Source organism: Geotrypetes seraphini, chromosome 5 (assembly GCF_902459505.1).
Source record: "Geotrypetes seraphini chromosome 5, aGeoSer1.1, whole genome shotgun sequence".
Classification (NCBI taxonomy): domain Eukaryota; kingdom Metazoa; phylum Chordata; class Amphibia; order Gymnophiona; family Dermophiidae; genus Geotrypetes; species Geotrypetes seraphini.
The window spans coordinates 108,617,558-108,643,943 of NC_047088.1; the positions used below are offsets into that span (position 1 = coordinate 108,617,558).

Genomic DNA, 26,386 nt, shown 5'->3' on the forward strand with positions numbered 1-26,386 from the left:
CAATATAAAAAAGAGGAAGAAAGTTACAGAAAGAAGGAAAGATAGAATGAAAACAAAATAAATATATAAGAAGCAATATAATGCAAAAGTCAGAGATAGAAATAGAGAAAAAGAAAGACAGAGATAGAAGAGACAGAAAAGATGGAAAGCTAGAAAAGAGAGAAAGGAGATAAGACAAAGCATACTTTACATGCCTCATTTCTTCTTTCTTCTCATCTTATTCTACCCCCCTTTCTTCCACTATCTTGCCACACACCCACCACCATCCCTTCCTCAATCTTCCAGACCTTCAATACACACAGTAGGAAATCAGGAAGAGAAGTACAAAGAGACTTGACTGTTTCTTTATTATCAATGGTGTAATGCATCAGCTGAGTTCCCAGAGGTATTGAACCACTCCCAAATGGATGCTTTTTGGTGTTCTTTAAGACATTAACAATGGTGAGGAAGAGTAAAGAGCATCAGGAGGGGACATACTTTATGGACTAGTAAATAAGTCCCTTCCCAACCCTCACACCTCAATAAATAAAAAAGGATCTTTATTGAGATTTTTGTGGCATGTTTATAAAACACAATAAAGAAGAAGAGATAAGAAATTTCACAGCGAGAGAGAAATTTTTGAAAGAAATTCCAACAACTGACACGTTGTCAGTTCCAGGAACATTTTGGAAGACAAGAGGGTGATGGAGGAGAGGTGGCAGGTTGGGAGGAATGGGGAAGTCACTGGGTGATGTCACTGGGTAGTTTCAGGGTTCTACTCCTGGTCTTTCTCCTCTCCATGGGTGAGGACGTAGCAGATGTTTTTGTAGTCCACATTGCCAGCTACATCTGGGGGGAATGCAGTCCACATGTTCTTGATCTAGGGAAGAGAAACTGGATTGTGAAACCATTGCTGCCTGAGGGGCCTAGATTCTAGAAGATAGACTTTTGAGCTAGTTTTAAATTTCATGAACATATATAGACTAGGATGGATGGTGTGCAACTTGTAGTCTTTGCTGCTTCTTCCATGTGAAATCAGCACTATGGGTGCATAAATACTGTTTTCCCCCCTGATATTTAGTGGAAGATAGCCTGATATTTAGTGGAAGATAGTCTCCCAGCTGGCTAAGTACCATTTTTTGGCTAAACTCCAATATTCAGCAGGAAATAGCCAGATTGGCCAGTGATCGGCTATTACATTACATTAGTGATTTCTATTCCGCCATTACCTTGCGGTTCAAGAAGGATTACATATGAATTGTCAGGACATTTAGAGGTACATAAGGAGTAGTCTGGACATTTTCTAAGTTGCTAAGGATGTCACACAACCTAATTGGTAACTGCTGATAATCAGTGGCTGAATGCCTAAGGCTAGTGGCTAGATAGACCTGCTTTTTAGGTAGATCTATCTTTCACTACTTTGCTTTAGTTGGCATGCCAATTAATATTAGCTTAGCCGGCTAAGTCCAAGTTGGCAAACTTTGACCCAGATATTCAATGTCAATGGCCAGATACGGTCCAGGTATTGAATATCTGGGATCGCAGTGGACCATGAGAGATAGCCGGACTGGCTCCCACCATCTCAATATCGGGCTTTGTGTGCATAACTTGTGCAGGGCCAGCTAATTTTCAAACTGAAAGTACTCCAGGGAATTTACATAAATATACCATATTTAAACATGTTGTTTGGTATGCACACATTTAAGTGAGGTAATGTACATACATAGGCACATGTCTGCAAACCCCTCACATGTACCACCTCCAGAAAAACCATCTTTCTGTCTAGCACAACTTTTTACACCTATAGGCTGTCCATGGGATTCTATGTATGGTGCCCAAAATTGAGTGCCGATATTTGAGGCACCAATCCAAGATGTATGCCCAACTAAATTGGCAGATGAAACAATTAGTGCAAATAATTGAGTGCTACGTGACACTAAGTGGTAACAAGTTGGATTTGCATACACAACTTGCTATCTGCTATTTCAGCGTATCGCAAACTTTTTAAACTTTAGAACACTAATCTTGGGGGCAGCAGCTAGAGGGTGCCCGGAAATGCATGGACATCAATGTGATGATTTCACGTGCATGCGTGCGTGATGTCATCATGTGACGTCCGTGCATGCGCGGATATCCTCCAGCCGTGATCCCGAATCTCCTGTTAACGCTGGTGGGGGTGCTGCAGGAGAAGTGAGGAGAAAGAGCAGTGGTGCCAGTGAGGAGGAGAAGCGCCGGCTGACTGACTACAGGAAGTGCCTCTCACCATGAGAGGCACATCCTGTAAGCAGTCAGCTGGCACCAGCATCTAGTGGCACACCTGGAATCTGCCGCAGCACACAGTTTGCGATACACTGTGCTATTCTATAATGATGTGCATCCAAATCCTATAGTATGCAACCCAAAAGGGAGTGGGGCCATGGGAAGTGCATGGATGGGTCAGGGCATTCTTAAAATTTGCGTGCAGCGTTATACTGTAAAATACCAAGGATGTGTACTTAAACTGGGCGTCAGAAATTACACTTGATTTTAAAAGGCATAAGGCCTGGTGCCTAAATTTGGGGACCAAAATCAGCATGCAATGCTAATTCTATAATGGGCACTCATCTTTGAGCACCCATTATAGAATAGCATTGAGTGATGATCTGTTTTGGTGCTGATTTGAGTGTCATTTACTGAATCTAGCCATGTATGTACACAAGTTTACCCACATATTTTTGTATATAAAAAGAGGTTCTTGACTCAGTCCTTGAGACACCACTATGGCTTAGCCATGAGTGAGCACAGGCCTACCCACTTTGGATTTAGTAGTGGTACAGCTGTGATGTGGCTGACAGGGATCCTGAACCCCCGCCAGCTGTGTCACTTAACCCCATTCTTCTGACCTACACTCTGGCACCTTTTAATCCTTTAGTTCCTCACAAGCAGCGGGCCTTCCCCCTGCTCACATCAGCCTGAGCTTTTCCTCTGATGCAACTTCTTGTTCACAGGAACAGGAAGTTGCATTATAGGGAAGGCATAGGGCTAGAATAAACAATGGGAATAAGTTGCTGTTCACTACTAGCAAAGCTCTAAAGGATTTCAAGATAACAGAAGGAGAATGAAGTTATATGACTCCCCTTCCCCCCTAAGTCTCCTAGGGGGGGATAGAAGAGATGCCAGGCAGGCAAGTGGGCGAGATGGCAGGGGGTGAGGTTTTATGCCCACCCATTTTGGGTTCAAGCCTGCCCAAAATTGAGTATCTGGCTACATCCCTAAGACACATACCCATAATGAATATGCATGACAGAAATCTGAATGCAGTGCTTCCACTATGTGCAAATCTAACTCATGCATAGTTATTGTAGATAATCTGAAAATTAGACCGGCTAGATAAGTCCCAAGAACTGATTGAGAAGTCCTGGTGTAAAGTTCTGTTGTACCGATAGAAATGCCTTTCATAATTGTCCTCCCTAGATAGCAGGAGAAGAGCTGTAAAGTGGCCAGGGAAGAAGACTTCAAACCAATTCTGGTATACAATATTTCTGAATTTTGACCCCTCTCTAACAATGTTCTTACATCCTGACTAGCTTTTGTTTTGTTTTCTGCAAGTTAATTTCAGTTTGTACTTCACCCCACTTTTTTTGGATAGTGTCATCAAGCTGCCTGGTAAGAGAAGTTCATGCTTCCCCCTCCACAAACACACGTTAGACTAAGAAAGCAAGAATATAACTACACAGCTACACTGTATGCTCTATATATTAATAAATTGTTTAATTCAGTCTCAAAAGCCTTGGTTCTGATTTCTCAAACATATTGGTATCCTACAAACCTGGGGTTACCATACGGCTTCAGAAAAAGGAGGACGGATTGAGACATCTGGGTTTTACTTCCATTGTAGAAGTAAAACCCAGATGTCTCAATCCATCCTCCTTTTTCTGGAGCCATATGGTAATCCTATACAAACCCATCCTCAATCACTGGACCCACAGTACTGGTTCCTACACTGACCAAAAGCTTTTCTTCAAGAGTGGAATTGCTTTGGAGGTGGGACAGGAGATATCTTTTAGTGGGCAGAAATTAGAAGTATTTCACTTAAGCAGTAACATATGGCCTCCACATTCTTCTACTAACCAATGCAGGAGTTTGCTTTTCTATGCATTGTTCTTAGCTTTCTAGTGAGATTTCAGTTAGGCAGAAACCATAAGGATTACATTAAGAAAACTGGAATCTTTATAGGCTGTGATATTTTTAAAGGCCCAACAAAAATGATATTGTGAGTTGCTGAAATCTCATAAACCTTTCCAGATGTGGATTAAAATAATGTAATTATTACCAACTCAGGCTCAAGAAAGAGGACACATGCTATTTTACAGAAAACATACTGTAATAGCTTCAGTTTATGATGCCATTGTTAGCAAAATAATTGCTCATGGTCCTAGACTGTATTGCAGCAGATGAGAAAGAGATTGTCACTGAGTTAAGGTTCTGCCTCTGACATCATGAGTGTCTCTTCTCCCCTCCAAGGGAAAGGAATGGAGAACCATATGGCAGCTAATTAATTTTTTTATAAATGCATCATCTGCATTTATAAATAAGGAACAGCACACATACATAGTAAATTCTAAATTCATGGCCTCTACAGTAAAATGAAAACCTCTCTAATAAGATTGGCATCTTGGGATTTTTACTGTGCTACTGTACCTATTGTAGGTAAGAGGGGAATTGAAAGAACTGAGTGGTCTGATATAGAAGGAAGCAGTTCTTGAAATACTGAGGGAGGGAAACTGAAAAATTTCTGTGGATAGTTCAAGAAGCTCACCTCATCATGTGAGAATCGGTCACACTGGGTAGTCAACAACTCCTCAAGGCTGTGTGTGAGAGAGAGAGAGAGAGAGGTAGCCATAGTCAGTAAAAGATGGAGAAAATACAAAAAGAGGAAGAAATACAATAGAAATAGAAACAGACATGCATTGCTTCCCTCACTGTGCAATACACAAAAATATAAGAACTGCATACTTTATGAATCTGACAATAAGAAAATTTGAGCAACAAAAGAATGAACTGGAAAAATTGTGTGCAATCCTGGATGAAAGATGAAAAACAGCAGCTGACCCAGTCAGTATTTTGTTTTGATATCAGCTGTGTTGGTCAAAATAAATCTGGATATTCAGTGCTAATAACTGGATTGTGGCTGGCGCTGAATATCCATGCAGAGAAATAAATGTGGCTGCTGAGTAGATAGTGGCAAAATTCAGTCCGCTATTAGTATAGTTATCTGGATAGCGGATTGAATACTGGTGCTAACTAGATAAGTGGTAGTTACAGTTACAGTTAGTTTATTTGATATGCCACATTTCTTAACAATTGTAGTAAAATCAAGGCTTTTAACAAAGTTAAAAACAATGGGTACAAGATTTTAAAAAAACAACAAAGAAACAGCTGCTGCCTCAGCAGATGCTCCAGGACCCCTCCTCTTTCTGCCCTCTTCCTTAGTATCTCTCAAATCTTTGCTGGCTGCAAGAAGCATCTCTTATCTACTGCTTGTGCTGGCTTCTGGCCTCATTCCTCCCTCTGATGTGACTTCCTGTTTGTGGGGACCAGGAAGTGACATCAGAGGGAAGGATTAAGCTGGCACAAGCAGCAGTAAGAGATGCTGCTCACAACCAGTGAAGATTTGAAGAGGTCCGGGGGAAGTACTGCAGGGAAGGGTGCATCGGGGGAGGGGGGGGCGGCACAATGCGGTGATGTCAGGGGGATGCAAACTTTCCCTGCTATGCCACTGTGACAAAGCAGTCTGTAAAGAAATTAAATGGTGCTGATGAATATCCCTGGATAGTTATGGCTAAGGGAAATATCCAAATAACTGCCACAATTATCAGAATATTTCCTTTTGAATATCAGGGAAACTTTATATAAATAGAGACAATATTGAACATTACTAAAACCCAATCTGTCTCTCTTTCTTACTTTGTCATTTTTCCTTTAACCATTTCACATGTATATTGGCAACACGCCCACAAATTGTCCTGTTAATAAATTTTCTTGAATCAAAGAGACACAGAGAGGAAGATAGACAGAAGACTAATACTCACAATTGCTTCTTGATTGAGCCTTTAGCTTCGGGGTCCAAGATTTTGAAAGCTCCTGTGATGACATCCTCGGGATCAGCGCCTGTATGGAAAGGGGAATCACTATATCAGACATGACAGGAGATGTTATCATCAGCTAATCACAAACCAACTAACATGCAGTATGATATGGTTTTCAGCAATATGTTGAGGGGAAAGAGAGAAAGATAGTCTCACCCTTCAACTTCTCACCAAACATGGTAAGAAAGACAGTGAAGTTGATGGGGCCGTTGGCTTCCTTGATCATCTCATCTAGCTCCTCATTCTTCACATTAAGACGACCTGCAGAGGGAAAGGAGAAAGGTAAGAGACCTCAATATGCTCAATTTGTGTAAGAGGGAGACTACCTTCTCATACCAAGGTGGATAAAAATTAATGATTTTTTTAATCGGATTTTTTTTAGTTTAAATTAGATTTTTCCTCAAAAAAGCATTTTGTTTAAAAAAATCCACCTAAAGATAGTTTTATATTTAGGATACATTATAATCCAAAAGTTATTCAATATAAAATAAGGATTTGTTTTAATTATGTAGCATGAGGTTATATATTTATGCAATGTTTAAATTGTTTGGTGAGTTGATGGGTGGAGAAATGTCCACAATGATCCTGTTGTATGTGCTTGCATATCAGCACAAGAAGGAAATGTATTTTTTGCAGAAATAATTGATACATCAGGAAACACACATACAGCAGAATATTTACAGGAAGTAGCAGCAAAAACTATAATAAAATATGAACAAAAATTAAAATATCTAGTATGCAGTTTAGTCACTGAAAATGCTGCGAATGTATTCAAGATTAGAAGAAATATAGAAGAGCTTAAAGAGAATACCAAGCTATTAACATATGGTTACAATGCTCATTTGCTGCACCTCCTAGCCAAAGACTTCAGTGTCCCAGAAATAAAGACATTCATTGAAATTGCTAAATATTTCCATAACAATTATTTTGCAGCAGAAGCTCTGAAAAGAATGGGTAGAACCAAGCTTATGCTCCCATAAGATGTTAGAAGGAACTCTGTAGTGGATTGTTTTGAGCAGTATATAAAAAAAACTGACTATTCTGATGACATCTGGTTATAAATATTAAGATTATACCAGCAAGAATGAGTCTGTAGAAAACCATGATTTAAATTGAGTTTACCCTGTCTTTTATAGTTAAAAATTGATTCATTTTCCACATTTCCTTTCCAAAATATTATCAGACTGTGCATTCTACACTGGCTAAGAAGAAGATGGAACTGTGACTAGTTACGTGGAGGGGCATAATCGAAAGGAACGTCTAGGTCCATTTTTGTCTAAGTCGCAAGTCGTCCAAACTAAAAAACAGCCACCTTTTCGAAAAATACGTCCAAAAATTTTTTTGTTTCAAAAATCATCTAATTATATGTCCTGCCGATCTGATTGTTGTCCAAGTCGCTAAATCATCCATCTTTATATCACATTTTCATCCAATTTTTTGTGCAAGTCAAAAACGCCTAGAACAAGCCCTGTTGGACATGGCAGGTGTTTGCAAAGTGATGGACTGAACACCCAGATATGGCATCTAAATAGTGGGGTACCTTACATGGCACTGCTGTGAACTTCACAAAAAGGGTGCCATGTCTTCTCCTCACTAAAGCTCCCTTATAGGTCATGGTGAGCCCCCCAAAATACCTTCAGAATCCCCTAGACCCACTTATCTACCACTCTAATAGCCCTTATGGCTATAGGAGCCACTTAAACGCCTATAGAAAAGGGTTTTGGGGGTGTATAGGGAAGTGCACATGTTTCATTATCATTGCAGTGATTACAGGGGCTTATGGGCATGGGTCCTCTTCTCCATTGGTCCATAATCCACCCCCAAGACGGCTTAAGCCGCCTCTGTGCTGGACGACTAGGCTTTCCTATGCCAGGCTGCCAGGTGATGATGGTCTGGATGCTGAATTATAAAGATGTGATTACAATTTTTATGAGGTTGGGGGGGGTCGGTGATCACTGGGGTAGTGTGTGGGGGGTCTGTTTTATGTGTTTGCAGTGCTTATCTGGTGAATTTAGGTGGTTTTTTGTGACTTAGACCATGTTTTAAATGGTCTAAGTCACAACGTCCAAGTTCTGTCGATCCTGGGCTGTATAGCTTTTGGTTATACATGCTGTACGACTAAGTCTAAACTGGCACACATCCCACCCAACCCTTGCCCTCGAAACTCCCCCTGAAACGCCCCATTTAGCTTTGGTCGTTCAGCGGCACTATGAAGGCCTAGTCATTTAGAAATACATCCAAAACCCATTTTTATTATCGGCACTTGGATGTATTTTGACAATGTTCATCCAAGTGCTGACTTAGGCCGTTTTTTGGACGTTTTTCTCTTTCGATTATGAGCCCCATATAGTATATGTGCATATATGGATCATATTCTATAAAGAAAAGCAGGTGTCTAGTTTTCTTTAAAGAATTCTAGTGTAACAGGTCAAATAGGTGTCTATATTTTAGGTGCAAACACTTACACCAGCCATAAAGCCAGTGTAAATGCTAGTGCCTAGATTATTAAATAATATGTATATGTACATTACAGAATTTTATACTTTACACAGACAAATGCTTCTCTGCCCTTGCTCCTCCTAAACTCTGTCCAAGTGAATGCCCAACTGCAAAGTGCATGCCATTGAATATTGGTGTGTACTTACAGACTAGTGTTTAGCCAGAAACTGATCATTAGGGTGGAACAAGGTAGTATGCAAAAAAATTAACTTCCACAATGTTTATTTTTGTCCACTTGGTATGTCTTACTCATGTGTCAAATTTCATCTTGATTAGACAATATGTAGAGGTCACCCCAGCATGCACTGTTTGCTTATGTGCTGTGTATATAGGTGATTGCGCATAATTAGTTTGTATGGCATCATCTAGTTTGAGATCTGCACCCGAAAACTGTCTCCTTGGGAAGTCAGTCTGTCAGCTGTTAACATTTTCATCACTATGATGAAGGAAAATCTATACTGGAAAGCTATAAGTTGGTGTGTGATTCAGCGATGGCGATATGGGATCAAGCCAGGATACCAACACAACGCATAGACTCTTGCATTAGGAAGTTGAAGAAACTACAAAGAATATTTGTCTCTAAAGAAACACAGAACTCATCAATGAGAAAGTGATAGACAGAATGAAGAAATCTTTAAAAGTTAACTCGGTTGTTTGATATTTTAAAAAAGATGATATGACTGAGCTTAAAAATGAAGATCAAGAATTCCTACAGAAGCAAAGGCAGAACGTGTTATCTTGCTATATGAGTGGAGCTAACCTTCAAACAAGTGCAAAAGAATGTAGAAAGAGGCAGCATGATGAAAAGAAAATCATAACAAAAGCGAGGTGTGAGGAAAGGTAGACCAAAGCAGTTACCCATGTAACATCTGAATTTTCTTCATCATCTGGTGAGTCTGAAAGCAAAGATGAATATCAGTCTATGAAATCAGTCCCCACTGAGGTTGCCAGTACTGCATCATTGACAAAAACACCTAATAATATCTTGTAACACAGAGAACACTGTCATTTTTTTATCTCTTGATTGAAGGAGGATCATCAATAACAAAAATATTCCTGAAGAAACATCTCATGGAGTGAACTGATGATCTAGTTTTCAAGGAACTTTGGAATTGGCATCCAAACTGACTGTTGTTAATGATGCAGCAGAATGAAGGCTAAGCCTCATTGAAAAATACAATGATACTTTGACAAAAGATGAAGGAACAGAAGCAATTTGTTCTTCACCTAGTGGCCAGTTTCCTTCTGTATCAAATGCGGCTCTTATGTCATAGACTGTTCATTATTTGTCGAGTGCACAAGAATTACAATATACTGTTAACCTTAGTGGTAGTTTTATAAAACAGTGAGGTTGGGTGACCCCTAAATTTTATTTGCTTTAAGTACAATTTTGGTGTTTTCATTTTTATATAAAGGAATAAAATTAGCCTTGTGGACAAACAAAAGGTGTTAATTATTTTATTTTTTTTTTTTACTACCCTACTCATCATTTACACATGTGTTCATATAAGCACATAAAGAACTCCAATATTGACATTTATAAATATGTATTCTTGCTGCTTAAATATAGTGTCTCTTTTTAAAATTACCTCTATAAGGTTACATGACCATGTGTCTGACTCCATTAAAAGAGCTCTTTCTAATCCAGTCTTGAGAGCCATCCAACAAGCCTAGTTTTTGGCATATCCACAATAAATATTCCTAAAATAATTTGCATACAACAAAGCTCAGAAATATTTGTCTAGATATAATCTTAAAACTAGCCTGATTGAGTGGGTCTCCAAGACCTGGTTAAGAACCACTACAAGTACAGTGTGGCATGTCTCTCTTACCCATGGCAGCAAAGGTGTCCCTCAAATCTTCCTTGTCAATGATGCCATCTCTGTTCTGGTCAATTACAGTGAAAGCCTTGGAGAGCAAAGAGAGAATAATATCAAGAAAGAGCAGTGGCTCACAGGGGAATCAATAAACAAACAAGAGGATAGACTTCCTGTAATGTTCCGTGATATTGATGGGGGAGGAGAAAAGTAGATATTGGGTACTATCCAAAGATTTAATCACCTTAATGGCACTGAAGAATTTGCAGATGATAACAATACTCTCTATTGGATCAGCATAGGCAATATCCTGAATGATGCTGAATACATGCTTTCCAAAGTAAATAAGTTCTGGTCTCTCTAATGGAGAAAGGACCATCTCAGGAATTATTTTTCTGTTTCCCCACTAACAGTTAGTTATCAACATATGGAGGGATTTGATGGAAGCTGAACTCAAAGAACCGATGGCTCCTTATGCTCAGATTACCTCTGCAAAAATGTCTCATGAAGTCATTTCATGCTTAAGAAGGCAGCATCTCCTTAAGCTACAGACAAGGAACTTTAGACAGGCAAGGGGGGGGGGGGGGTTAGGAGGAGGGAGGTAACTCAATCCCTCTACAGCTGTTTAATTTTCTATCAATAAGACACTTTGATCCCCCCTCCTTCTCCAGCACACATGTCATCAGATCTCCTTCTTACTCTTTCCCCTCAAGCCCTCTCATATTCTGCTGATGGAAAGAATGTTGGGAATGGACTTTAACATCCCCAAAGCACCACCCAAGAGATAAATTGGCATGCCTGAGGAGTCCTGAATTACACTTAAGGGAAAAAAAGGAAGCGAGCCAGCTTGTCCTGAAAATTTTCTCTTAAAGGCTCCTCTTTTATTTCCTCACCTCACATACTGGTATGTCCAGGCACATACTTAAAAATGTATGAAAACTATTTTGGGCTCTTGGTTGTAGAGGAAGAGGGAACTGAAGGCAGGAAAGCTTCTGGCAGAAACAGGATTATAAAATCCTTTCAGAAGTTCAGAGCAGGCTTAAATGGTTATATTTGGAAATACAGATTTACACTCCATTCCCTTTCATGGCTGAAGGTAAGAGAAACGTTTGTCACGTCAGAGGTGTTGGGGGGGGGGGCATTGTGGATGGTAAATATATGTAATAGATCTGAGAGTATAATTTCATTTTTAACCATTACAGGAGACAATAATCAAAGAAATTTAATTAGTTAAACATATGCTCATTGCATTAAATTACAAGCTAAAACTGCCCCACCACTCTGTGGCTAAAAAGTATGGAGATATTCACAGTGTGTGTACTTTCACCTGCCTGAAGTAATGGGCAGATACCATATATACTAACATATAGGTCACAAAATTTATAACCAATTTAAAGTCCAAAGTCAAAGAGAGCTGACCTATACACGAATCTATCCACAGGTGCAGCATTTCCCTCTCCTCTCCCTATCCCTCCTGGGGTCCAGTGTCTCACCTCCTGTGCCTCTCATCTCTTCCAGTGCTGCAAAGCTGTTGTGTGCCAGCACGGGGCCTTCCTGTACAGATTCATGCTTATGTATACATACATAGGACAACTGATTTGGTATAAACATGTGCATATAAGTAGGATGATGAATTATTGGCATAATCATGCCAGTATTAATAACTCTAACACCACCACAGAGCTCTGTGTATTTCAGTATAGAGCCCATGCATTGTAACACCTCACAACTCCTTATGGTAACATCTCTACAGAAGTTAATGTATCATATCACCTTTACAGAAGCTCATGTAGTGTAGCTCCTTTGCAGAGACTCATATAGACTGCTGTGAATTGACTCCCCAGTCATTAGTAGCGGTATAGAAGCTCTCAATAATCATAATCATATGCATTGCAGAATCTTACCCTCTCCATAACAGGTAATCTATCACAGGAGCTCTTTATGTGCATTCTCTTTCCAAAGAGCAACCATGTCAGGTGCAACTCTGGGGAAGAGTGAACAAGAAAAGGACCTGGGTGTACTGATAGATAGGACCCTGAAGCCGTCGGCACAATGCGCGGCAGCAGCAAAGAAGGCAAATAGAATGTTGGGCATGATAAAGAAAGGAATCTCGAGTAGATCGGAGAAAGTTATAATGCCGCTTTATAGGGCAATGGTCAGACCCCACTTGGAATACTGCGTCCAACATTGGTCTCCCTACCTAAAGAAGGATATAAAACTGCTGGAGAGGGTGCAGAGACGAGCAACAAAACTGGTGAAGGGTATGGAGAAACTGGAATACGAGGACAGACTTATAACACTAGGATTGTTCTCCCTTGAGAAAAGGAGACTGCGTGGGGATATGATCGAGACCTTCAAAATACTGAAAGGAATCGACAAAATAGAGCAGAGAAGATTATTTACATTGTCCAATTTGACACGGACTAGAGGACATGTAATGAAGCTAAGGGGGGACAGGTTCAGGACTAATGTCAGGAAGTTCTGCTTCACTCAGAGAGTGGTTGACACCTGGAATGCCCTCCCAGAGGAGATTATGACGGAATCGACCGTCCTAGGCTTCAAGAGCAAACTAGATGCATATCTCCTTAAGAGAGGCATATAAGGATATGGTGGACTATAAATTAAGCCAGGTGTACACCTGGCAGGGCCTCCGCGTGTGCGGATCGCCGGACTTGATGGACCGAAGGTCTGATCCGGAGAAGGCAGTTCTTATGTTCTTATGTTCTTATGATGCATTTCCTGTTAGGGAAAGGGTAAAACACTCTGCAGCCCCAGAAGAAATGAGACTCTGGACCCCAGAAGGGGTAGCGAGGGAAAGGGGAGATGCTGGATTTGGTATGAATAAGTAGGGAAGGGAATTGCTTGACCTATGGATAGACAGGATTGCGGTGACCTATTTATAATATATCACATGTTTGCAGAAAGTGAGGGGGACCTATATGCAAGTATTTATAGTATCAAATTTTGCTACAAAGTATCAAAGGAAAAGAAATTGTTTATGGAGACAGGACGATTGTGGAGCCCAAAAATTTTCATTTAGTTTCCCTTAACTTTGCGAATAGTGTGCACTCTTTCCCATGTATGACATAGAAAAAAAAACAACAACCCAAGAAGAGGTGGTGGGATTTCTGTAATTTCAGGCAAAAAACTTCCCATGACAACATGGAAAACTGCATTTCCCACATTGCACATCCCTAGAAGATAGAAACCAAAGGGTCTGCCCTCTGTTCTGCTTCTTGTTAGATAATGAAAGGAATCTCTTTTTACATATTCTGAAGAAATTTGGGATATGTAATGCCATTGTATAGCAAAGCATTCATAGGTAGAGGAGGAGAAGGGCTCGATGGGAGCCCCATAGAAGGTTGTCCTTCTGATCTTGCTGGTTCTGAATTATAGGAGTAGAGGAATGGCCTAGTGGTTAAAGCTGCTATCTCAGCACCCTGAGGTTGTAGGTTTAATCTCAGCACCACTCCATGTGATTCTAGGCAAGTCACTCAAACCTTCATTGCCCCAGGTACCATAGTTAGATTGTAAGACTGCCAGGATAGATAGGGAAAACACATTGGCCTGGATTCTGTTAATGGTGCCTACTTTGGCAGGTGCCTCCAGAAACAGCACCGGCTGTGTGTCAATCACACGTAGACGCTGTTAATAGAATTGTGGCTTACATCTAACTTAGGCACCAATAATGTATGCCAGGATTTTGCAGGCCTACATTACCAAGTGCCTATGTTAGACAGGAATCGTATCTACAGAGATGCCTAGCGACACCTAAGATAATTTCCAGTGTAAACCAGGCCTACTTTGACCTTAGGAGCCATTAGGCGCCTCTGTGGACATGATTATGGAATCCTTTTTTTGGAGCTGTCTTTGGGAACCTACTTTTTTAAAAATGACATTTTAATTGGCTTTAAATAATGTAGTCAATTATCACACAGGTTAACACCAATTAAAATTATTAAGTTAGGCGACATTTAGAAAATTTGGGCCTTAGAGTACCTGACTACTATTCAATGTACACTGCTTAGGATCCTCGGGCTATCTAAGTGGTATAAAAATAAATAAACCTATTATGCTATTTCTACAACATACTTTAGTTTCTGCTCCCATAAAGGTACAAAAGTATGCTGGTATATTTTTACTGAGAATCCATGCACCAGCCACATTTTCAAAGGGCTGTTTCAGGGCTACAGCCTCCAAGAAAGATTCACGATTGGTCTTCCTATTCAAACTGAGATATGGAGGAGGGAGCAGATAGGCAGGGGTAGATTGCCTTATCCAAAATTCAGGCATCCTTAGCTATGCTTGGGCAGCCATCTAGGTTGTAGCACTACTACTAATATAATGCTTATGGGCTGGAAGTGTTGTTATCATTGTCTATGACTCCCATGGATTACGGCTTTGCTCATTTTAACATGCTTTCTATAACAAATAAATGTCCTGAACCCTCTTTTTTTTTTTTCTGCATTACTTGTAAACCAGAAGGAGATGCACTGCCACAGTTTCATGATGTGGAGAACTAAAAGCCAAAGAAGGCCACACAAAAAGGAATAGACCTGGAGTTCTAGCAGTCTGCAAAGTTACAAGGTGAAGCAGTAAGGAAGAAAGGAGGTCCCTCTCTCTCAACCCATTCCCCCCCTCAATCAAAACTTAGAATTTTAAAGAGAGGAATAGCTATTGCTTCTTTCTACAGCCAATATCCTGGGGCTGCCCTGTCACCACCAGGATCTATACTACCATCTAGGCTTTGCCCTCCCCCTCTCCTATCCTTAAAATACAGTTTGACTTTGACCCAACTAGTTCCTGACTTCATTCCATAAGGGTTCTATTCTATCTATGCCTGCTCCATTTTCTCCCCATAACCTTTCTTGTAATTCCTGGGGAAGATACTACGTTGTGTGCTTTATTCTTTCATTGTGTAATTACTTGCATCAAGAAATGAGTAAATGATAATTATAAGGACCTTGGGCACTCTAGAAACACATGCCCTATTATTCAGTCCCAGGGAGCGTCAGGGGAAGACTTGAAAATACATTAAGAGCACTATTATTAAGTTCTATGGAATTTTAATGAAAAATAAACATTATAACACATTTTTATTCAGCTCTATAGAACCTTGAGAAAATGTTTAGAATCAGATATTATGAATCTCAATAATTCAATGAGATTGTTTATGATATCAGCAGCTGATAGCATATGCCCCCACTCTGGCCATATTCAAATTACTTCTAAAATTCCAGGGATTTACCCTCTGTAATAAGTGGTTTGTAAGCTGCTTCCAGCCACAGGCTAACCTAACCCTCAATATGTGTCTCTGGCATTGAATACCCAAGTTTGTGGTCTGATCCAGAAATTAGCTGCACCAGATGATATTCAGACTGGTGCTGGGTTATCTCAGTGTATAAAGTTAGGATAGCCTTTTTGTGCCACTACCTGGTTAAGTGCCTCTGAATATCAGTGGTCGGCAAGCATAGCGAGGATTAACCAGGCAGGAGCCTCTTCTGCACAATTAAATCCTTTTGAAAACTGACACCCCTCTCTTTGAGGGCTATTTTTTCAAATCTTAAACCCTGATAATCACTGATCGACGCCTTGTTCATTTTAACCATGTTTTCTTTAATATTTACATTTCCTGAACCCTCTTAGTCATCCATATATTTCAACTAGATTGTAAGCTCCATCAAGCAGGGATTTTCTCTTATGTGTAATTATACAGTGTAACATATATTGCACTATAGAAGTCATAAATAATAGACATTCCAATAATGCATGAACCAGTGATATATAAGTTAGCATGTGTGATGTTAAGAATTTCAAAAACAAAATTTTCAATGATAGATATTCAACTGTTAAGAGAGTAAATACCACATCTTGGCATAGTAGGCCATGATTCCTGTGGTGGTCCAATAAAAAAAGTATTTTCCAAAGTTGAACCTCTGAAGTCACATAGATCTTTTTATTTTCAGCTTGCTATGTATACTTTTGAAGAATTAGATGATTCATTAGAACAGAGCATAATTAACCCTTTAGTGGGTCCTCTGCAAACACTGGACACTCCACCATAATTATTTACATCCCCACAGCTACAGCCTCTACATTTAATTATGTCACATTAATGTGGTGATTTAAAAATACCCCCAGATCCCCCAGAAAGCATTCTACTCTCCCCAAATCACATGTGCTCTTCCCTTCTCTCTACTTCCAGACATCAGCAAACATTCTCTCTTCTCTCCATAGATCCCAACAAGCATTTTCCCTTCACCATACTCAGATCCCCTCTCTACTCTTTCCCCTCTTTACTCCAAGACAGCAACCCCTCAAATCACTCACTCCCCTATAATCCACCACACTCCAGCAATCATTCTACCTCCTTTACCCTAGAACTCAACAATCACTCTTCCACACCTCTAAATTTGCCACATCCATTTGGCTGCTCACTGCTTCCTACACTTTTCAGTGTTATAAGTTTGCTTTGAGTCCAAAGACTCTACTGTGCTCAGCTGGGTTTGAAAGCCAGAATGGGAAGGGGAAACATGCAGTGGTGGCTGATGCCAACTTTTAATGTTTCCAGTAGAATGCCAAATGCACCATATTAGCCAATGAAATAAGCAGGTGATGACAACATCTCATGTGCTATGTAGACCAACATTGTGACCACAATTTATGACATCAACTATTTCTTGAGCAGGGCCCAAGAGAGGTTACAGCATATCTGACAAGGAACCTCTTTCCCCCTTCTCAATTTTTGGACTCCAGGCATATACCAATTTGTCTATGCCCTTAATCCCACCCTGCATGGAGAATTAATTGAAAAGAATAGCTTCCCTCTCTATAGTAGTAGTTATGATACAAGAGTCCCATTACTGAGGCATCTTTCCTTGGCAGAAGGTACACTCAAGTTGCAGAGTATTCAACCAGTTCAGTCATTTGATACTTTGTATAAGGTGTCATGTGCCAAATAACCCCTACTTATCTCAACCCATTTTTTTCATTTCACCACACCCTTCCAAAGAGAGCTTCCATAACTTATTCACCTCTTTGAACTCCTGAATCTGGGTTTGGTCGAACATGGAGAAGACATTGGAAGAGCCGCCTTCGGCTGCCTTTCTCTTGGCCCTCTTTGCTGGCTGTGGGAAATCATTATAAAAAATTATATATATATTATAACATGTTTATTTACACAAATTTTAAACATGCTTCAAGCAGTAAGAATCAAAAATTGATTAAGAAAAAGCAAATCAACTAAGGAGATAAACCTTAAAAAATTAACAAATCAGTTCCAGTCCTCAAACAAAATATGGGCTCCTTTTTTTCAAAGCCATAGTAGAAGTTTCTACCACATGCTGCAAGGCAAATGCTCCGACTCTCATAGGAATTCTATGAGTGTCAGAGCATTTACCTTATTGGCCTACGGTAGAAAACTCAATCGCACCTTTGTATAAGCCAGCATAGATATTTAAATAATAGTCAGACATTGAATAGCTGTGATGCCTTTCATCAAAACAAATAACGAGTTTTGCAATGCAAGCTGCCACGTCTGAAGTGGGTGGTTTGCCAGTACAATTTAGGCACAAAAGCCTGGATTCTGTAAATGGTGCCATTATCGGCAGCCATCTTAAAAGCGGCCGTCAATCACGTGTCAATCATGAGATGGTGCCATTTAGATAATCACGCCTCCAGCAAAATGTAGGCCAAGGTTTTAAAGGCCTACATTTCTAGCACCTACCTTTGATTTGAATCGTGCCTCCGGAGGTGCCTACCACCACTTCCGATGTTAGCCACGCCTACAGAGGTGTGATTCTGGAGTCATTTTTTAGGCACCAGTAGGCTCCCTGTAATTTATGGATCCAGAAAAAAAGAAGACGGATTGAGATATCTGGGCTTTACCTCCACTGAAAGCAATGGAGGTAAAACCTAGATGTCTCAATCCATACTCCTTTTTCTGGAGCCATATGGTTACCCTACTCTTAAGTCCACTTTTAAACAGTGTTTTGGATTTAACTTAAGTGCCAGTAGAGAGCCTACTGGCATCTAAGTTAAGGTACCGTTTATAGAATATGGGCCAGAATACATGGAAATTTCAGAAGGGGAGAAGGAACAATATTAATATTAATTATTATAAATAAACAATTATGGATAGATAAACAGGCACAGGGAAACAAAGAGGCCTTTCTAGCATTTAGGGCATGCTAGTTCTCTTAGCATGCACTAAACTTTAGTAAAAGGACCCCAAAATGATTTATAAGGTGTTCATTTTCAAAGCACTTAGACAAACAATGTACCATAGGTTACTACAGTACTTTGTATGTCTTAAGTGCGAAAGCTAGAAGGATGCTAGGTTGCATAGGGAAAGGTAAGGCCAGTAGGAAAAAGGAGGTATTGATGCCCCTATATAAGACTTTGGTGACACCTCATTTAGAATATTGTGTACAATTTTGGAGGTTGCATCTTCAAAAAGATATAAAAAGGTTGGTCCAGAGGAAGCCTACTAAGTGGTCTTCATCATAAGGCATATGGGGACAGACCTAAAGATCTCAATCTGTATACTTTGGAGGAAAGGCGGGAGAGGGGAGATATGATAGAGACTTTTAAATACCTATGTAATGTAAATGCGCATGAGTCGAGTCTCATTTGAAAGGAAACTCGGCAATGAGGGCATAGGATGAAGTTAAGAGGTGATAGGCTCCGGAGTAATCTAAGGAAATACTTTTTTACAGAAAGGGTAGTAGATCCGTGGAACATTCTGTCAGAAGAGCTGGTAGAGATAGAGACTGTGTCTGAATTCAAAAGGGCCTGGGATAGGCACGTAGGATCTCTTGGAGAGAGAAAGAAATAATGGTTACTGTGGATGGGCAGATTAGATGGGCCATTTGGCATTTATCTGCCATCATGTTTCGATGTTTCTATGAAAATGAGCCTCCATGAGCAGACTAGAATGGGTCATTATAGCCTGTATCTGCTGTCATCTACATTGTAACTCTGGCCTAGATTTATTAGAGGTTACCACATTACTGTATGTTAGCAGACTTTGGGGCATTTTCAAAAGAGAAAACTTCCAAAAATGGCATAAAGTAGTATTTGGATGTATTGTTTTCTAAAAAGTCCTAATTGCCATTTTTGAAACACATTGTTTAGACATTTATCTATACTGTTTGTCTGCAAATCATCTAAATCTAAAAATTTTCTGCAGATCTAAAAATTTTAATTTAGTTTCCCTTGACTTTGCAAATAGTGTACACTCTTTCCCATGCATAACACTGAAAGAAAAACCAAAAAGAGGTGGTAGGGTTTCTGTTATTTGAGGCAAAAAAGAACCCCCATGACAACACAAAAAACTGCATTTTCCATGTTGCTTCAAATGAGTGCAGATCCCAAGAAGAAAGATACCAAAGGATCTGACCTCTGTCTGCAATTCATCTAAATCTCAAGGGAGCATGCTGAGGGTAGAGTTTGAGAGGAATTCAGGCAGATTTATGATTTGGATGTGTTATTTGCAGGAATGGAACATTACAGAAAATGTCCAGGGCAAAACTTGGACATTTGAGCCTAGACCTGTTTCAATAAGGAATAAGTGCCAAAAGGTGGCCAAACTGACCAAATGATCACTGAAGGCATGGCCCCCCTTCTTTTACCATTGGTCACTGACCCCCTTCTATCCCCCAAAGATGTGAATGAAACAGTACATACCAGCCTGTATGACATCTTCAGATGTTAGGGGCAGTGTACTAGACTACAGAGAGGGGACCTAGACCCATATCCTTGTTGTGGAAAGTGTGAGCCCTCCAAAACCTACCCACAACCTACTTTACTGACATATAGGTTACACCTGCAGGCATAAGGGCTATTGGGCTGGTATATAATTGGGTAGAGTAGGTTTGGGGTGAGTTTTGGAAGGCTCAACATGCAGCGTAAGGGAGTTTTGGTGAAATGTACACCTGGGACCTTTTATGTGAAGTTCATTGCAGTGCTCCCTAGGGTGCCCCACTCTTCTGCTAGGGTGTTTATGTGGCTAGTGTGCTAAGAATGTTGGCCGCTCCTACATCCCAAAGGTTGTGTATTTTTCATTTGGACATTTTTTTTTTCAAAAAATGGTTTAAAAAGATAGACGCACTAAGGGCAAACACATCGAGGAAATGGCCATTTTCAAATGTTTTTCTGGTTTGAAAAATGACCATTTCCTCTACCGAATTTTTGGACATTTCCACCCAAACATCCAAAATCAGATTTGGACCAGTTCGCATTTTAAGCAATTAGACCTATTTACTTTATGTTACTTAGTTTATGCTAATGGGTTAGCACAAGCTAACACAATGGTGCATTTTAATAAATCTAGCCCGTTACCGTGCATACAGAGCCTAGAACAAGACAAGTGACTGCAACTTAAGCACAGGAAATTAACTAGAAAAGGGACTAGGTTTAAACTCACACATATTGCAGAGCCATGGAACTCTGAAATGAAAGCTCAAAATATAACTGGATCACCTGCTCTTATGGCAAAGGAAGGGATGGATGGGAACAGAGTGACTGACCCCTCTGGCCTAATTTGCTGATAAAATACATAAAAGGGCAAATCCCTCTACATGAATGTTCCTACTTTGCAGCTTTGAGCTTGATTGAAGTCCTCTGTCAGCATTTCTGACAGTAGGAGAAAATGCAATGATAGTATGCTTTCCATCATGAGGGATAGGCAGATCACTTGTAATCTACTTGTTCCTTGTAATTGAAGGTACATTATCATCACACCTCCCCATGCTGGCAGAAAGCTCCAGTGTAGCTCAAAGGTACTTAATGGAAATATTGATCCACATTTATTCTTGTAACAGATATTCTGAGCCCCTTCCCGCATATACATGCATATATGTTCCATTCGTAATACTATTTGAAATCTGTTTAAGAGCAAGATGATAGATTTCAAATTTTCATCTTGTACTAAAATGCATTGTGAATTAGGGAACGTTTAGGAAAGAAAACAGATAACATTTTGTGGACAATGAGAGAGACTTACCCCCCTCTTCTACAAAGCCACACGGTAACGGCCCCAAAGCTCATAGAGATTTAAAGGGCTTCGGGGCTGTTGTTGCGCGGCAGCCGCTAGCACGTCTTTGTAGAAGAGGGGTTAAAGCCCCATTTAGAGAGAAAATTCATTATCCTGGTGTGATAAGGTTCTTGAGGATGCGTTGAATGCAAGGAAAAAGGAAGCTAGGGAACAAAGGTGGAAAAATATTATCTAATTTCTTCTACTAGACTTCTCATATCTGCCTCCCTGTGAGGTATCTCTTCATCTCTATGGACTTAGATGGCAACATCATCTTAGAAATTAAAATACTTCAGGACCAGAGGGGGGATCAGTAGGGCCATTTGGCTCGAGCCTCACACAGAAAAGTGACCTCCATTTAGAAAAAAATGTTTATACATTTTATATTTTTGTAACTTAATATGAAATAAATTCAGCTACATAATTACACTTCTGTAGCTAAAACTCTGCCTTGTCCACTTCTATATCTGTTTTTATCTTAATTATGAGTTCCAGCACTGTATATCCCTACCTCAGTTATTACTGTTACCAGTACATTCTACCTTTTCCTAATGTCTAAGACATTTCCATTATGAATACATATGATGCATCTCTAAACCAGGTAACAAAATACTGCCAGTAACAACAGCCCTGAGCTACCATCTATGCCACCTCATTTGACTACACTCTCTTCTCATGTGAACTACTTCCATATACAGCACTGACTTTTGTCCTAATGGGTTGGGGGGTGGGGAGGGGGCAAGAGAGAAAAAAGGAGAAGCAGAGTTTAAAATCTCATATGGTTAATGGATTTAAGGTCTGCTTGATTTTATCAGCTCAAGTTTCTTTATCTTAGCATGTGGTTTCTGACTTTGTCTCTCTCCTACAGTAACTTATTAAGAAATTTTTTGCCTTCTTTTTCTTTTACTCTCTTGTCTACTACAGTTATTTAATCATTTCTGTAAGGTTTCATTCTTTTTTTTCTTTCATTCTGATTTTCTTTGTTGTTTTCTTACTGTAAGCTCCTCTTTATCTCTCTGCACATTCCTCCCTTATTTGATTTTAATACTTTCATTTCATTTTTACTTCACTCACTTTTAATTTTGCTCCCAAGATGCAAGAAACTTTATTGACATGACAATTTATATGTGGCTCTCTTTCTTTGTTTCTTTTCTTCAGTCTGCCTCTTTTTCTTTCTTCATCTTTCTCATTTTACTACCATCTCAATATGTTTCCACCTCTTAAACAGTAACAGCTCTTGAGTGCCATAGCAAAGTTTCCAATATCAGTAACATCTCTCTGCCCATCAAATCATGAAATGGAGAGGGATGCCTCGAACTGTACTGACTAAAGAAATCACAAGCTGAGTCCCTTGTCCCTCCTCTGTCATCCAGAAAGCATGATATAAGACACTCACAGACAGTGAGTGGTAATAATTATTCCTTGGCTTTAATGTATTGGAGTCATTTCAGGAAATGAACTTTGATGGTGCTCTTACCACAGGGAATATCACATACATTGAGTTCCATACTGAGTAATGGATTATCCAAAGGAGCACCCAGCTATACAGAATGTCTCTTCCCCCTTCTATCTCCAGCCTATATCCCAAATGTACTTACCATTTTCTCAGCTGTCTTATATGCACTTGTTCCTTAGGCTCTGAGGGACACTGAGTGGCACAGGACTCCACTCGGCTCTGGGGGGTTTATATACCTTGGGGATTCATTTACATAAAGGGCCTAACTTTAGCTGCATCTTCAAGTTTGGATCTGAGGAGCAGTGGAGGGAGAATGGAATGGGAGAGGCAAGAAAAAGGAGGGAGGGAGGGGGAGCCAAGCACCAAGACCAGAATTCCAGATACCAAAATAGACACAGCAGCAGAGTGGCTGAGAAGCTCCTTTCTTGGACAAGCAAAGAGGACAGCTGCCACAGACACTAATAACCATGCAATCAAATCAAACCCTCTTCTAATGAGAGATTTCATAACACAGGTATGTATGAACTGATCCTCTACCTTCTTACGCTTCCAACCTGCTCTCATTCTAAGAGAAAGAAAAAATATATACCTTTAGATATTTTCACTGGTAATCAAAACAAACATTCCCCCCTTTTACTAAGCCATGGTAGAGGTTTCTACTGTGGCCCGGAGTGCTAAATGCTCCTACGCTCATAGAATTCCTATGAACATCAGAGCAGCATCGGAGTATTTAGCTCTCAAGGCCGAGGTAGAAACCTCTACCACAGCTTAGTTAAAGGGGGCCATTTTTATTAAGATTTTGTTTAGCTTGCACTTTTTCATTTGTAGTTCAAGGTGAGTTATATTACTCTATTTCTAGCAAGTTTATAAGCTAAAGAGTCAATATGCTCTCCTCTCCCATTTCTAGCACCTCCTCTTCTCTTCCTTACCATTCCATAGTTCAGCATCACATCCTATCCCCCACCCCCCTCCCATTGTGTCCAACATCTCTCTCTTTCCATACCTCTCAACCTTACCCCACTCCTTCAGGAATGTCCAGTATTGTGCTCTTTCCACCTTTTAACTCCACCCCACTATTTCAGAGGTATCCAGCATTTCTCTCCTTCCCTCCTCCACCTCCTCCCATGGTCTCCAGCATCTCTTTATTTCCCTCTACCCACCATGGTATCCTGCATCTCTCTTTATCCATCCCACCCCACATCCCACCCATGATATCCAGGAGCGGAGACGGAGGAGACCACAGTAATGATCCACATCGGGACGAACGATGTCAGCAGGAAAGACTACAGGAGAAGCACGCTGATAGAACAGTTCAAGATTCTGGGAAGGAAGCTGAAGATGAGGACTCAGAAGATAGCGTTCTCAGAGATCCTACCGGTACCGAGGGCAGATGTGAAAAGACAGGAGGAACTACAATCAATAAATGCGTGGATGAGGAAATGGTGTGAGGAAGAAGGATTCCACTTCGTGAGGAACTGGACAACGTTCTGGGGCAAGAGCAAGCTCTACAGGAGAGATGGACTACATCTAAGTGCGGCGGGATCAAGACTTCTAGCGAACAATGTCAAGAGAGGAATAGAACAGGCTTTAAACTAAGAAGAAGGGGAAAGCCGACAGTCGACCAAGTGTCGATGATTCGGAAGACGGTATCCCGTGAAGATACCGAGGGGAAAAAATGCTGGGAAGAAACAATGGACAAATCACAGGAGTTGACAAACCCAGAAGAGGAGGTTATAAGGATTGTAACAACAGAGAAGAAACTAAAGATTGAAGCACAGGGAAAGGAAATAAAGACAAGGATATACAAGGATCTAAATTGCATATATACTAATGCAAGGAGCCTAAGAAACAAAATGGGGGAATTAGAAGCCATGGCCAATGCAGAGGACATAGACATCATTGGAGTCTCTGAAACATGGTGGAATGAAGAAAACAAATGGGATACAGCACTGCCGGGGTACAAGCTCTATCGCCAGGACAGGTCAGGACAAAAAGGAGGTGGAATAGCCCTCTACATAAAAGAAAGCATACAATCGACAAAAATGAACACAGCAGAAACGACCAACAAGCTAGAATCGCTATGGGTTAAAATACCTGGAAGGAAAGGGCCTGAAATAAAGATGGGCTTATACTATCGTCCGCCCGGGCAATCAGGAGATATTGATGAAGAAATGGAAGCCGAGATGAAGCGAGAATCCAAAAGCGGTAACGCGGTTATTATGGGAGACTTCAACTACCCCGGAATAGACTGGAGTCTTGGAAACTCAAATTGCACTAGGGAGACAGAATTCTTAGAGGTTATACAAGATTGTTTCATGGAGCAGCTTGTCAGAGAACCGACGAGAGGAAATGCCACTCTGGATCTAATCCTAAATGGGTTAAGGGGACCTGCTAAAGAAGTAGAGGTAGTGGGACCGTTGGGAAACAGCGATCATAATGTGATCAAGTTCAAGGTTGAGGTAGGAATACCGAAAGGAAAGAGAACCATAGCGACAACTTTAAACTTCAGGAAAGGAAACTACGAAGCAATGAGGGAAATGGTAAGGAAGAAACTTAGGAACACTTCAAAAAAATGGCAAAAGGTAGAACTTGCCTGGTCTTTTCTCAAGAACACGGTGAGCGAGGCGCAAAATCTATATATCCCCAGATTCAGAAAGGGGTGCAAAAAGAGTCGAATAAAGGACGCGGCGTGGATAACCAAAACAGTGAAGGAAGCGATAGGCAATAAGAAAAATTCATTCAGGAAATGGAAAAAGGACAAAACTGAGGGGAACTGGAAAGAGAACAGGAAGTATCAAAAAGAATGTCACCGAGTGGTTCGAAAAGCCAAAAGAGAGTATGAAGAGAGGCTAGCCAGGGAAGCAAAAAATTTCAAACCGTTCTTTAGATATGTTAAAGGGAAGCAACCGGCTAGGGAGGATGTGGGACCGCTGGACGATGGTGACAAGAAGGGAGTGGTGAAGGAGGAGAAAGAAGTGGCAGAAAGACTTAACGCGTTCTTTTCATCTGTATTTACAAACGAAGACACATCCAGCATTCCGGAACATGAACAATTCTTCAATGGAAATCAGGCAGAAAAATTAACAACCATGGAAGTGAGCCTTGAAGATGTACACAGGCAGATAGATAAATTAAAAACAGACAAATCCCCGGGTCCGGACGGAATCCATCCAAGGGTTCTGAAAGAATTAAAGGAGGAGATAGCGGAACTACTGCAGCAAATTTGCAATCTATCCCTGAAAACAGGCGTGATCCCGGAGGACTGGAAGATAGCCAATGTTACGCCCATCTTTAAAAAGGGATCAAAAGGTGACCCAGGAAATTACAGACCAGTGAGTCTGACCTCGGTACCGGGGAAAATGGCAGAAACACTGATAAAAGAAAAAATTGATGAACATTTTGAAAGAAACAAACTTCTGATAACCAGCCAACACGGTTTCTGCAAGGGAAGATCTTGCCTAACTAACTTATT

The 26,386-nt window shown here is 40.4% G+C and overlaps 1 protein-coding gene across 1 annotated transcript; it reads right to left on the reverse strand.

Moving 5' to 3' along the window:
• Nucleotides 1-328: 328 nt before the first annotated feature.
• Nucleotides 329-23,169, reverse strand: MYLPF (myosin light chain, phosphorylatable, fast skeletal muscle). Its single transcript, XM_033946962.1, has 7 exons — nt 23,057-23,169; nt 17,458-17,550; nt 10,439-10,514; nt 6,264-6,368; nt 6,051-6,129; nt 4,778-4,826; nt 329-859 (listed from the first exon to the last, which is right to left on the reverse strand). The coding sequence occupies exons 1-7, from the start codon at nt 23,057-23,059 to the stop codon at nt 755-757; spliced, it is 510 nt and encodes a 169-aa protein (XP_033802853.1). The 5' UTR covers nt 23,060-23,169; the 3' UTR covers nt 329-754.
• Between the last annotated feature and the right edge of the window lie 3,217 nt (nt 23,170-26,386).

Excerpts from the sequence above, each read along its gene's own strand:
- MYLPF (XM_033946962.1), bottom strand. Across the intron at positions 10,515-17,457 it reads AGATTCAGGAGTTCAAAGAG|GCTTTCACTGTAATTGACCA; the intron begins GTGAATAAGTTA and ends TTGCTCTCCAAG. Across the intron at positions 4,827-6,050 it reads GGCTCAATCAAGAAGCAATT|CCTTGAGGAGTTGTTGACTA; the intron begins GTGAGTATTAGT and ends TCTCACACACAG.